Source organism: Eumetopias jubatus, unplaced genomic scaffold (genome assembly GCF_037043125.1).
Source record: "Eumetopias jubatus isolate StellerSeaLion01/CBP00866 unplaced genomic scaffold, mEumJub1_p1.0 scaffold_7, whole genome shotgun sequence".
NCBI lineage: Eukaryota > Metazoa > Chordata > Mammalia > Carnivora > Otariidae > Eumetopias > Eumetopias jubatus.
Window position 1 is genome coordinate 126,945,267 of NW_028274813.1, and position 12,395 is coordinate 126,957,661.

Below are 12,395 nucleotides of genomic sequence, written 5' to 3' on the forward strand. Positions count from 1 at the left end.
TTGGGAGGGGATGTTTGGGGAGGAAATGTCCTCACCTGCAGAGCTGACTGCTCCCACTTTGAGGCCCTATTTGCGGCAGACAGCTGCGTTCCGGCGTGCACCGCACTGTGCGTGCATTTACCTCCTACCATGCCTATGTTCACCTGGGAGCATGGGGTCCATGAGGCACAGGTCGACGCTAGTCTGCCTTTGTGGTTTTAGCTGGGATTTATGCCCAATAAACAGGTGAGAGAGGAATGAATGAATGAGGAGGGGTATGGACTGAAGAATATAAGGGAAGGACAACACTTCCAGCTCTTGGGCAAGTGTTCCAGCCACGAAGCCTCTGCTTCCACCCCGAGGCAGAGACCTGCTGGGGAAGAAGAGCTAGTCGGCTTCGCTGTGCCCATCTGTCTGTTAGGGTTAAACTAGCAACACTTTTTTCAAAATAACTTCTGGTCCAACTGTTTTTGGAGCAGGGTTGAAACCATACCACACCTTGATGAAAATATCAGCAAGATCTATTTTATGAATTATTTTAGATAGTTTCTTATTCAATTTTCTATGCTTAGTTGGTTTTCAGATAAATGAGCTCCTTTTTGATTTGAGGCACGGGGGACGTTGAGATTCCAACAGATAGCTTTTGATTTCTTAAACTACCCTGTTTCTGATGACAGTCTGGATGCTGAGAAAGGAAAATGGACTTTTACTGAGTATCTACCATATATGCTAGGTATTTGATGTATACATTCCTTTTAATTTTACAAAACGGTGTTAGAGAAAATCTGTCCTCATTTACAGAAAAGGAAACTGGATGCTCAGAGAGATTCAATAACTTGCCTAAGCTTATAAAGATAACGAACAGTACAGCCAGGATGTGAGTGAGTGGCTGCTGAACCCTAAAGCTTCACTTTTTACCCCATTTTTTGGGAAAGATCCTTCTCATTGCTCACCTGATTTACAAGCACATCTCCCATCCTCTTGATGAGAAAGTTCTTTTCACTTTTATCCACCAGAGATTCCTTCTTCCGCTCCAGGATCCTCTGAAAGAACTGGCTATGGATACTGATCAGCTCATCCAAACAGGGGAAGAGCTTCTCCACCGTCTGCTGCTCAAAGAGCAGCTCCGTCATCATCCCCCGGCTGTACACGTCGCTCATGATCTTCAGCGTCCGGATGTGGTGCAACTCTGTCTGCATCAACTCTGAAGGAGGACAAAGCTTAACGGTCAGGAATGTTTCCTTTAAAGCGTTCTCCTTCAGAGGTCATCTGTGGCCATTTAGAGCCCACTTTAGTCTTAAAGCTGTTTACAGCACAATTTAAACTTAAAAACTGGGTCAACAGCTGTCTTTCCCCTAAAGTGTTCTCATCTGATTCCTCTATTTCACGTGACCTAACAGTGTTTTCTGACAGCATACTGGATTCCATCACTCTTAAATGGTGGTTTCCCAAGTGGTCTTCATTGGATTCAGAGCCTTTCATAATTTACTGTGTCCCATTTCATAGAAATGACTCGTGCTTGGTTTCCAGTGTAGCTGAGGAATCAAACTGTACCATCACACAAGAGATTTCTAGGGCGGCTGCGTAAATAAGCACTCACAGTCAATAAGACATTCAATAAAATTAAAGGAAACAATTTTAAAGGGAAAAGGATAGATATAAGATCCTGTCTCTAGACCTCAAAGTTTTTGAAGAAAATCTCTGACATGCTACATACTTGAAAATTGGCTTTCCATGGTCTAGCGATTCCCCTGATAAAAAATGCTGCACAATGCAAACCAAGTACCAAGTATTAGCGGAGGAAACGGAGAGTCTCACCATAAATCACTTCTTGCCGTTTGACCACATCTTTCTTTTGCTGTTTCAGAAACTTGCTGTCCACTATGCGACTCCAGGACTCGGCTTCTAGTTGTTTGGATTCCATCTCGAAGTCCCCCATTAGCTGTCCTTCATTCATGTCTGTACCTACTCCTCAAAATATCAAAAGATCAGGATCAGAATCTGGGTTCTGTGAGCTCTAGAAAGCCTACGCTGGACTCAGTTCCACCTTCCTCGGGTGGTGACTTCATAAGACACAAACATGGCATTGACACAGGGAATATTCCCAGAACGCATAGTCTAGTACCAGAGAAGAATCATTTCCAAATGTTTGGGAGTGACACATTCCACATTCACGACTCTGGATAAGAGTGATAAATATCACATAAATCAAATGTGACTGAAATTCAGGATTCCTATGTGAATAAGGAATTGAGAAGGACCTGGTAACTTTACTTGTTGAAGACCGCAGGCTCACAACCTGCCGAGAGAGCTACAACTGACCGCGTACCAAAAGTCCAGGTAAAGGACAAGTGTTTGTACTAGAGAATGACCACATGAAAGTCAACGACATCCCTCAATGGACAACTACCTAACAACTGGGTAAGTCTGATTACCAATTCATTATAAAGAGTTTGCTGTTTTAGAGGCAGGTTAGAGAACCTTCACAGGAGTAAGGAAGAGGCAGGTACTATTATTCCATTAACAATTATATTCAGGGAACGGCACCCAGTCTCCACAGATGTGTAAGACACAGGCCATCATTTCCTCTTACCCTCATCAGTTAGTGACTCTGTTGACTCATTGACCTTGCTGATTTTATTTAGTGAGTCTGTTGAATGAGACAGGAATTTCCAGGTGTTTGATATGTTCTCGTCATTGCCAACTCTGGGGACAAAAAGAAGCAACCTACTGTCAAACACATTTTGATAAACCATGGTCTGCATTCTCAACCTGAAAAACTCTAAAAATGACAGCTGGCTCTGAGTACCAAATGATGGAAGACAAATTACTTAATGTCAGGTACCCGGCAACATGCAACACAAACTATTAATGAAGGTCAGAAGCATCTAACATCATTACAAACTTGAACTTCTTGAGCCTTCAAATTTTTTTTTTTTTTAAAGCATAGGCAGCAAGGAGAATGCTCTTCCCTTAAACTCTCTACACATCACATAAGAAATTTCTCCATTTGCAACTCACTGTGTAACCACTAACTTTATCTCCTTGTTCTCTAAATAACCTGTAGACCAAGCACTTCTAATAAACTGTATTCCCTGGACTTTCTCAAACCCAACCCACCAGCCAGCACAGTAGGCCCCCAGTAATGTTTCTGGTAGGATCCAAAAGCAAGCCAGAGTCATTTAAAGCTTTACATTTTATTTAAAGACTAGCTTTTTAAAGTCACATTGCAAACAAATTTTGAAACCATAACAACTCTGAAAGCCCTCTGAATAATGACAATACAAAGACAAAACAAAATAAAAATACCTGAAACTTTTTTTTAACAAGAAAACACTAGCCAGCACAGAGGGTAGGATGTACAGACCAAGGAAGATTTGCATCTTCAGTTAAGAACCTTGTTCCGGCCCAGGTTAAGAGAGGTGGAAGAGATGCTTTCAGTCCTACATTTGAGATGACTTCTTTACTTGATGGGAAAGCAGGAGTCTTATTACCCAAAACAGCCAGCAACATCATAATCAGCCCTGTGCCAGCCATGTGACAGCTTCGGCCTGAATAGTCAGGGGCCGTGGAAACTTTTGCAGGGACCACAAAAGGAACTTCATGCAAATGAGTGAGTGGGGACCCAATAGTCGTAACTGGCCCATTATTCACTCCCATGAAACTGACTCAGGAGTCAATATGCAAGCACAGGAAAGAGATTTATAAAAAGCAGAAACACTAGGTTCATCTGACCAACAGAAAAGTGTAATATCTGAAAATACAAGTGGTTACAAACAAAAATCAGAAATAAGTCATCCCCCCCGGCCCCTCCATTTTCACTTCTTATTTTCATCTAAAAACCATCTTTTTTTAACTCAGGTTCCTTAAAAGCGAGGTTGACCATGCATGAAGCATAGGACAACGTGGCTGATGATGGTGTTTAAAGGGGATCCTTGCTACAAAATGGCAGGCACGACAGTGCATCAAAATGCAATCCCCATTCTCCATGTCTGTAACACTTGGTTGTGCACCAAGTCATTATTTTATACACTTTTTTTCCCAATGAGAAGAATCTCTTTGTCAAATGATAGGGTTATTAAGCTCTTGTCACCTAGCTGTCAACTGTGCAATCTTTAAATCCCCACTTACCCAGCAATGTTCTGTATGGAGACGCTTTTGGAGAGTGAGACACTCTGCTGGGACCGTCTGTTGGCAAACATGGGAATGGCAGTAGCTTCATCCGCCAGGAGGACTGCAGATCGAGGACGCTCCTTGGGCTGTGAGGCTGTAAAGGAAGAGAGGACACCGGCTGAACCACGTATCCAAGCTCAGAAGTAGTGACTCATCTGACAAATGCCAAATAGAAGCAAATTTCTTTAAAACAGATTTGCCCTGGGAGTGTAAGTGGGTACAAAAACTCTACAAAGGACAATCTAGCAGTATCTATTGAAACTGCAAATGCCTATACTCTTTGATCCGGATTTCCATTTTAGGATAGGTTTATTCTTTTTTTTTTTTTTTTAAATGTAATCTCTACTCCCAAGATGGGGTTTGAACTCACAACCCCAAGATCAAGAGTCTCAGGCTCTACCGATTGAGCCAGTCAGGCACCCTGGATATGTTTATTCTATAAGATACACTTGTGATGCTTGAAAGGACATTATGTCCAAAGTCATTCAATGCAACGTTGTTGGTTAAAGCAAAATACAGGCAATGACACAAATGAGTATCAAAAGAAGATCTATTAACAAATTATGGTACATCACACAGTGAAATACTGTGTAGCTTTAAAAAAAAAAATGAGTACACTCTCCATGAATTGATGCAGATCTCCAAGATAATATCGTTAACGAGGGGAAAAAAATCAAGGCCCAGAACAAAGCTGCACAACAGACTTCCACGTTTAAAAAAAAAAAAGAAAAAGAAGCCAAATTGGTATTTGCTTTACTTCAATAAAGAAACTTGAAGATAAATATAAAATTAAGAAGAGTGGTTAGCTGTGGGGTGGCATGGAGATTAGGCAATGGGGATGAAGAATCATGGGATGACAGTATATTTAAACACAGAAGATAAAGTAAAATAAAATAAAATTGGAAGAATTTTAAGCATAAAAGGAACCAGAGATAACAGAGGCCAGTGTTCTTTGCGAGTGCCTATCCAGCCACATCTGAGGTGCTTGGGAGATATGCAAACTCCCAGCCCTTCTCGTCCCTTGGGGGTGGGACCTGGGAGTCCACACATTTTACGATCACCAAGTGATTCTTATGCACGTTGTTGGAGAATGCAGATTTTGACCAATTCCTTTAATTTACAGCTGAGAAAAATGCAACACTTTACTGTCACATAGCTAAGCTGTTCTCATACTGTGCAGGTCTCCTGAACATGACCAGAGAGGACACTGAAGCTCTAATTTTACGCTGAAGTGTCGCACTGGCATTTGGCTACCAAATTATTTTTCCTTGGTAACTGAGCTCGTGCTCCAGACACGAGCTGCATGATCTCTCTATCCCCAGGAGTGTCAAGAGACGGAGGAAATAAGACTGGGGCAGCTGTTATGACATTCACGGCATTGCAGGATGTTTCTGACTTAATAAAAATTAATAAAACCATTAATTTCCAATCCAAATTCTATTTAGAGGAAGGTGATACAATAAAACACCAGAAACACACTACCTACCATATGACCAGAGCCTTCCTGCAGGAAGCACATGAGAAGCAGGAGATGTGGGCCCTGCCCCAACAGGGAATAAGAACGACGACAGAAAAGGGAATGTGTTGGAGTGTCTGAGAGCCTGGGGCCTATCCTCGGTGTTTTAGGAGGGAGGTCAGTGAGCGGATAAAATCCGACAGAGGAAGAGACGCTGGTCCTTGAAGAAGGGCAAGGATGTGGGTAGTCAGAGGGAAAGGAGGACACTGTGATGAGAACTGTATGAACGAAGGCAGAAATAATCACGGAGTAAAACACAAGGAGAAGAGAACAAAGAAGGAAAGAGGAGGTATATGAAGAATCAGTAGAAAAGGCTGGAGAAGCAGAAGGAAGTCATGCTACGCAGAACCCTAAAAGTGATAAAGGACAAGTCTGGGGTTTTTTTTTGAATTTTTTAATTTTTTAAGTAACCTCCACACCCAACGTGGGGCTCGGACTCACAACCCCGAGATCAAGAGTCACACTGACTGAGCCAGCCAGGTGTCCCAAGAACAACTTTGTTTTTAAAGGACAGAATAGGGGGGTGAAAATAACAGCTTTCCCTTGTTTGAAACCAATCCCTACCCCACTCAGGAAAGTGATGTAATATCTGAGCCTGTTTCCCTATTTCTGGGGACGATGAAAGTAGCCGAAGCTAACACTTAAGGAGGCCTACTATCAGGTTCTTTATGGGTGTGATCTCATTTAAACCTGAGAACCACCCGTTGAAACTGTTACCATCCGTTCACAGAGGAGGAAAATGAAGTACAGGGTGGGGATGTAGTAAGTGCCCAAGGTCACAGGGCTACTGAGTGGTAGGGCTGGACCCAAACCCATACAACTTGAATCCACAATCTGTACTCTTCACCACCACACTGTGTCGGAAGGTGTAAAACAGGAGTGAGATTACTTGTGTCAGAGGTAACACACATAACCTGACATATAACAGGTATTAAAAAAAAAAAAAGCTTATTTTCTCTGATGTGGGAAAAAAAACAGATTTCTGAAGCAAGGGATAATGTCTCAGAAAAAAAGTTTAAGGAAGATCAGACTGGTAAAAGATGTTGGAATGGACTGGATCACTGATTAAAGTGGGTGTCGGTCTGGCGAAACCTTTCTTATAGTAATCTACATGCAAAGATTGATAATAAGCAGACTTAATCCACCTAGAGGGAATCTGCACGCTTCTGGAAGAACTCAGAGCAACTCGGTGTGGAGCAGCGGTTCTCAAGCTTGAGTGTGATTCAGACTCACCTGGAGGATCTATTCAAGCACAGATCATAGGGCTCCACCTCTGGGATTTCTGATTTAGCAGGTCTCAGTAGGGCCCAAGAATGCACACTTCTTATCGATCCAGGAACTACACTTTGAAAAACACTGCCTTAGGGTAAGTCCCACACAGGTGCCCGTAGAGCCAATTAAGATGATATTCAGTACTGCGTTATTTACAGTGGCAGTTGGAAATGACTTAGATATCCATCTTTGGGGGAACCGATAATTAAATTATGGAACAACAGCTTATACATACAAACATGAGTAGATTTTAAAATGGCAGACTGAGAAAAAAGAATGAAGAAGTGTAAGTCATATCTAATACAAATGCAACACACAGTTATTTTCAGATATAAACATCTGTGTAAAGACAGAGCATATCAGAAAGATACATGTTAAATAACTATAGTGGGCGCTACGGAGGGGAAGGAAGGAGGAAGGGAATGGGGAATGAAAAAGGGAGAACATTAAGTAAAACCACAGTGGAGCCTTGCACACACTGGTGAATGGGACGCTGTGATTTACTGAATTTTGTGTACCACTTGAAGCCCTTGGGGAAAAAAGAGAATTATTTACTTAACTTCACAGTTTATAAACTAAGAAGTTTTTTTTTAAAAGATTTTATTTATTCATTTGAGAGAGAGAGCGCACACGCACGCAGGGGCGAGGAGCAGAGGGAGAAGCAGACTCCCTGATTGAGCAGAGAACCTGATACGGGGCTCGATCCCGGGACCCTGAGATCATGACCTGAGCCAAAGGCAAACTGAGCCACCGAGGCACCCCTAAACTAAGAAGTTTAATCAGAAAGATCTCATTTTCTTTGTGCAACCGTGAGGTGCTAAAAACAAGCATAACTGTCAACCCATGGAAGAGGAATTTTGAGATGCATCGGATCACCTGCTTAGACAGACAACAGGGGTGCCTTTCAAGCCAGTACACACACTATTCTAGAAGCCTTCCAAGGGAGTTTGATGGTAGAACGTTAGGCTTTTGGTCAATCACCTGCAGCCTCCTCTAACTTACCACAAAATAAACACTCAAATCTTGATTAAGAATAACAGATGAATATTAGAGAAGTGTGTTTAAGTCCTGAGCCAGAGTCAAAAAGGGCTGGAAGAGAGCAGGGCTGAGTGACTTACGCTTGCTCCTCATGATGACTGTGGGCAGCGAAGATGTGTCCTGTGCCTGAAGGCTCCCTCTGGGCTGCTGAAGGAAAAAGGGAATAAATAAATACACGCAGACCGCGTCCACAATTTCTCCTCTGTACGGTCTCAAGAAGCCCAGAGCAGGGAGAGAGCTCCAGCCCGGCTCCTGGCCAGGTTGCTCAGCATCCCGCCAGCCACCCCGGCGGGCTGAACCCACCGAGCGCCAGGACCCCGCAGAGGCTGCTTCTCCTGCCTGGAATGCCCTTCGCCCCAGGGTATCCCTCCATTTCAAGACCACGTGAGAGCTACCTCCCGGGGAAGGCCACCCATCACCTTCTTCCTCCTCCCCCAAGGCAGTGCCTGGCCGCCCCTGAGAATCCTGCACAGACCTCCACATAGTTTCCCCCTCATGTACGGTCCCCGTCTGCCTGACATCTTCCCCAGCAGAATGCCAGGTCCTGAAGAGCGGCATCTGTGCCTTTCTTCATTCCTGTTTGTCCAGTGACTGGCGTTAATAAGGGACTAAAGAGTCCTTAAGTCAAGTACAAATTCCAGTTAAGATTTTTGTTGTAGCATGTGAAATACTGTGTGTGAGAAGTTAGAGTGAACCAATTACTCGGAGATAAATCATTAGTGGACACAATTTTAAAATGGAACTCCCCCTTTCGGGCTGTGTTCTCCTATAAGGGGAGATGCTACAGCTCTATCATCAGCCTTCTACAGAACCTAGTACATTCCTAATAGCGCTAAGTGCTGTCAGATCACAAACCCAGTGCCCGTGGGGTCAGGCAGGCAACAAGTGAAGGAGGCAAGGTGCGGGGGGGTGGGTGGGGTGGGGGGGGGGTGGGGGTGGGGAGGGAACCCGCACATCCTGTGGAGGAGGCGGCAGCCACTCAGACCCCGTGGATTACCACTTCCCATCCATCTCCCCAACATTCAGGGACCTAGACCTCCAGAGTCCATGCTGGATGCTTAGGATCTATCAATGGATCAAACATTCCTGACTTCAGACTGCTTGGCAGGTTTGGTGCTTACGTGCTAGTGGGGGGAAGGCGCAAGACCACACAAAATAAATGTAGTAAGTAAATACAGGCTGTTAAAGAGAAACTCTGAGAAGCTGAGAAGTACTATGGAGAAGAGGAAAAAGAGCAAGGTGAAAACTGGGAATGCTGGGTAAGAGGAAATAACCAGGGTTGTGAGATCTTCCAATTTTCTTTTTTTTTTTTTTTTGAGATCTTCCAATTTTTTAGGAGAAATTAGAAATCCCAATTGATATGAAATGTGATTTTTAAAAATAACTGCATCATCAACAACAAAAAATACTTCAAGAGCCAAACAAAATTTATGCCCATGGGCTGATAAGATCTGGGGTACAGAAGTGTATCATTTTTACACTAGTTCAGACTCGCAGCATCTGCGTTATCTGGGAACTTACTAGAAATGCAAATCCCTGGGCCCCACCCCAGAGTGTGCAACTCGGGGAGAGGTGTGCAGTAAATGGTCTTTTAGACTTTAGAGTCCCCGAGGTGACTCTAATGCACACTCGTTCAAGTGTGAGGCCGCTGTAACAGACAAATGTTTGCTCACTGATTCAGCACACGGCACGCTGAGCATCGTGTCGATGCTGCTGGAGAGTGCTCTTCCGACAAGGACAAAAGGACATTTATTTATGGGTGACTAGAACACTGAAAACCACGGAGGCTACCCCGAGGGTGGGCCCCCAAACCCACTCTCTTTAAGGGCCACCTGATAAGCGGTGCCCATTACTGCACAGCGCGCATGCCCAGAGCAGGTCCCTCCACACGCCCGGCACGTGTCCTAGTCTTACGTCACGTGACCTGAGCCAACTGCTTCGTGCCCCGTGGACACAAGCGCCACCGGGCAGCCACGTCAAACCCTCAGCCCTCCCCAGCTCCCCAGCAGCTCAAAGTCCCTGAATGACACCTGCTGCCCTCAGGGTGGCCGGCAGAGCAGGCCTGCAGATGTGGCTCAGCACAAAACCACCTGAATAACAACACCGAGATGCTAGAAACGCAGAGAAATGTGTATTTAACACAGAGTTCTGAAAGCATTTTGTTTTCCAAAAGCCACAGATGCCCAAGTGTGTTAATCAAGAAGAGACTCGGTCGTTTTAGAGAAGAATTACTGTTTGGTTGTTTTGGTCTCAGTGTTGGTACCATGTGATTACCATAAACAAAAACCCCAACCAGGACTCTCCCCACCCTGAGAAATGTCTTACCTTCATTTTGACCTTTGCACAGGAGGCCAGACTTTCTCTACAGCCTTTGTGGACAAAAGCACTGCAACCTGAAAAGCAAGCAAAGCCCAAGGTGACTTCAACCCAGCTAAGAGATCTTGGACTCGGACTTCCTGCAGCCACAGCAGCCTGCGGATTCCCGAGTGAAATCACTCGCATGTCAGAATGTGGCTCTAACTGGGATTACGGACTGCAGTCCCCTTCCAGAAAGCAGGCGTGTGATGTCATGGGGAGGAGGAGAAATGAGAGCAGATGTGATTTCTGATTAACGGAAACGAGAAGTCTGGAGCTTCTCAGGCAGGAAGCTGAGAGGCTACCAAGCAAAACGAAAAGTAAAAGTGTCTGCCGTCAACATGTGAAGTCGAAGTCACAAACAAATCCACCAATAGAACCCCTTACCAGGACTTGGGAAATCTGTATGGCTGTGTCAAAAGACACCTGTTTATGTCCTTCTGCTCGGGATCTTAACCACCCTGAGCTTTCTGCCACCCAGCCGGAGTCAGGAGACGCAAAAGAAAGGTCATCAGAACCACCCCAGGCACATCTGGGAATCCTGACTCAGGATAAAGTGGGAGACTTCCTGAAAGACGGAGGGGAGACCACATCTGCCAACCAAACCTCAACCCCGATTCCTTACTGCCTTGGCTCCAAAGCCACTGATGTAAAAACCCAGCCCTCTGGGCCTCAGAAGGGTTGTTGTCAGCTCTTACTGCTGCTATGAAGTCATAAAACAGAACTGCGTCAGGAGGCCAGAGGGGAAGCAGAAGCAAATAAAAGATCTGTCCGTGGGGACACCCAGTGATGAGAGCCTCTCCAGGGGAAGGCTCCCTGAGAAAATCAACCAGACACCATTCAATAGTCAGCGCCACAGGTCCTGCCCGCGTCAACTCACTCACTGTGGGCCGAGACACTCTCCTGGCGCATACGTGTGGATGTGGGGAGAGGAGAGCGACGATGGCGAGGACAGGGCACTAGAATGGAGACTGCCAGAACCCCAGGTCCCAGAGGCGTCTTCCCACAGGCCCTTCCTCAACAGTTGCTCCCGCAACGCCTACTTGGTTCATGGATCTCTAGCACCACCCGTCACGCAGTACTGTGATAGTCTTATGGTTTTCTCCGCCAGAATGCTTCATCTATTGCTGAGTCTTTACATCTCTCTAGCACAGTGCCTGGCTTGTGGCTCCTATTCAAATGTCTAGTTTACACCCTAAATAGGTCTCTTTTTTATCAAAGGCCAAGTGCTCTGATACAACACTGATTATAAAATGTGAGACGCCAACTTATTAACACTAGCAGGAGCACAGGAAGAGCTGCTATGCAATCACATCTGATTTCGGTCCTGGCTCTGCTAGTTAGGGTGACCCATGCAAGTCTTTTCTTAGGGCCTCGGTTTCTCCATCTAGTAAACGAAAGGTGGGTCCACACTCCCCGCCACCACGTTCCTTCAGTCGGTGATTCCGTAAGACTCTTCACACCCCTTAAGAAACGGATAATTTTTCAAAGTAAATCCTACTGGACCATCCCACCAGGTTCACGCAGCGGAAGGTTTCAACTTCTGCGTCATCTGAATTATCACTAGGGCAGCTTTAGCCACTCCATAGGTTACGATCAGGGAAGGGCCTAAACTGGAGGAGTCTTGACAGAGGCCACCAGCACCCAGGAGGCTATGAGGAGCACGTCTGCTTTTGTCAACAGGATGGCCCACCGTCGGAACTAGTCTGCAGTCCTGGGGGTGGGATGAGGCTTGGTTTGGGGCCTTTCACTCCTAGGCCTGGTTCTAACCCCTGTGACATTCACTGTCTGGTCACCTTTCTGTTAACAAACCGGAAGAGACATCTAAGTTCCTTTACCAATGGCAGGATGAGGTGAGGCTCTGCTGGGACAGGCTCACATCGGCATCCAGAGGAAAAACCTGGAAGGTTTTAATTCTGTCAAAACTCTGTTCCTGCCCTGCCCCTGCATTCTTCTCCAAGAGCAGATGGCAAGGGAGTGACTTGGAGGCCATGCTCCTTGTCATTTCTACCGCCTGTGGTCAGCTCCATGTAAGTCGTGAGGTCCTCTAGAAGTCGGCAGT

At 45.3% G+C, this 12,395-nt stretch overlaps 1 protein-coding gene across 4 annotated transcripts in view; it reads right to left on the reverse strand.

The window, feature by feature from the left end:
• AKAP13 (A-kinase anchoring protein 13) overlaps positions 1 to 12,395 on the reverse strand; it is a 319,382-nt gene that overhangs the window by 22,082 nt on the left and 284,905 nt on the right. For all 4 annotated transcript variants that reach the window (XM_088024950.1, XM_088024951.1, XM_028122139.2 and 1 more), the window contains 6 exons: positions 10,304 to 10,371; positions 8,059 to 8,125; positions 4,111 to 4,246; positions 2,573 to 2,685; positions 1,798 to 1,950; positions 933 to 1,183 (listed from right to left, as the gene is read on the reverse strand). In XM_088024950.1, coding sequence (XP_087881076.1) covers positions 933 to 1,183; positions 1,798 to 1,950; positions 2,573 to 2,685; positions 4,111 to 4,246; positions 8,059 to 8,125; positions 10,304 to 10,371 — 788 coding nt within the window. The remainder of the gene's footprint in view (positions 1 to 932; positions 1,184 to 1,797; positions 1,951 to 2,572; positions 2,686 to 4,110; positions 4,247 to 8,058; positions 8,126 to 10,303; positions 10,372 to 12,395) is intronic.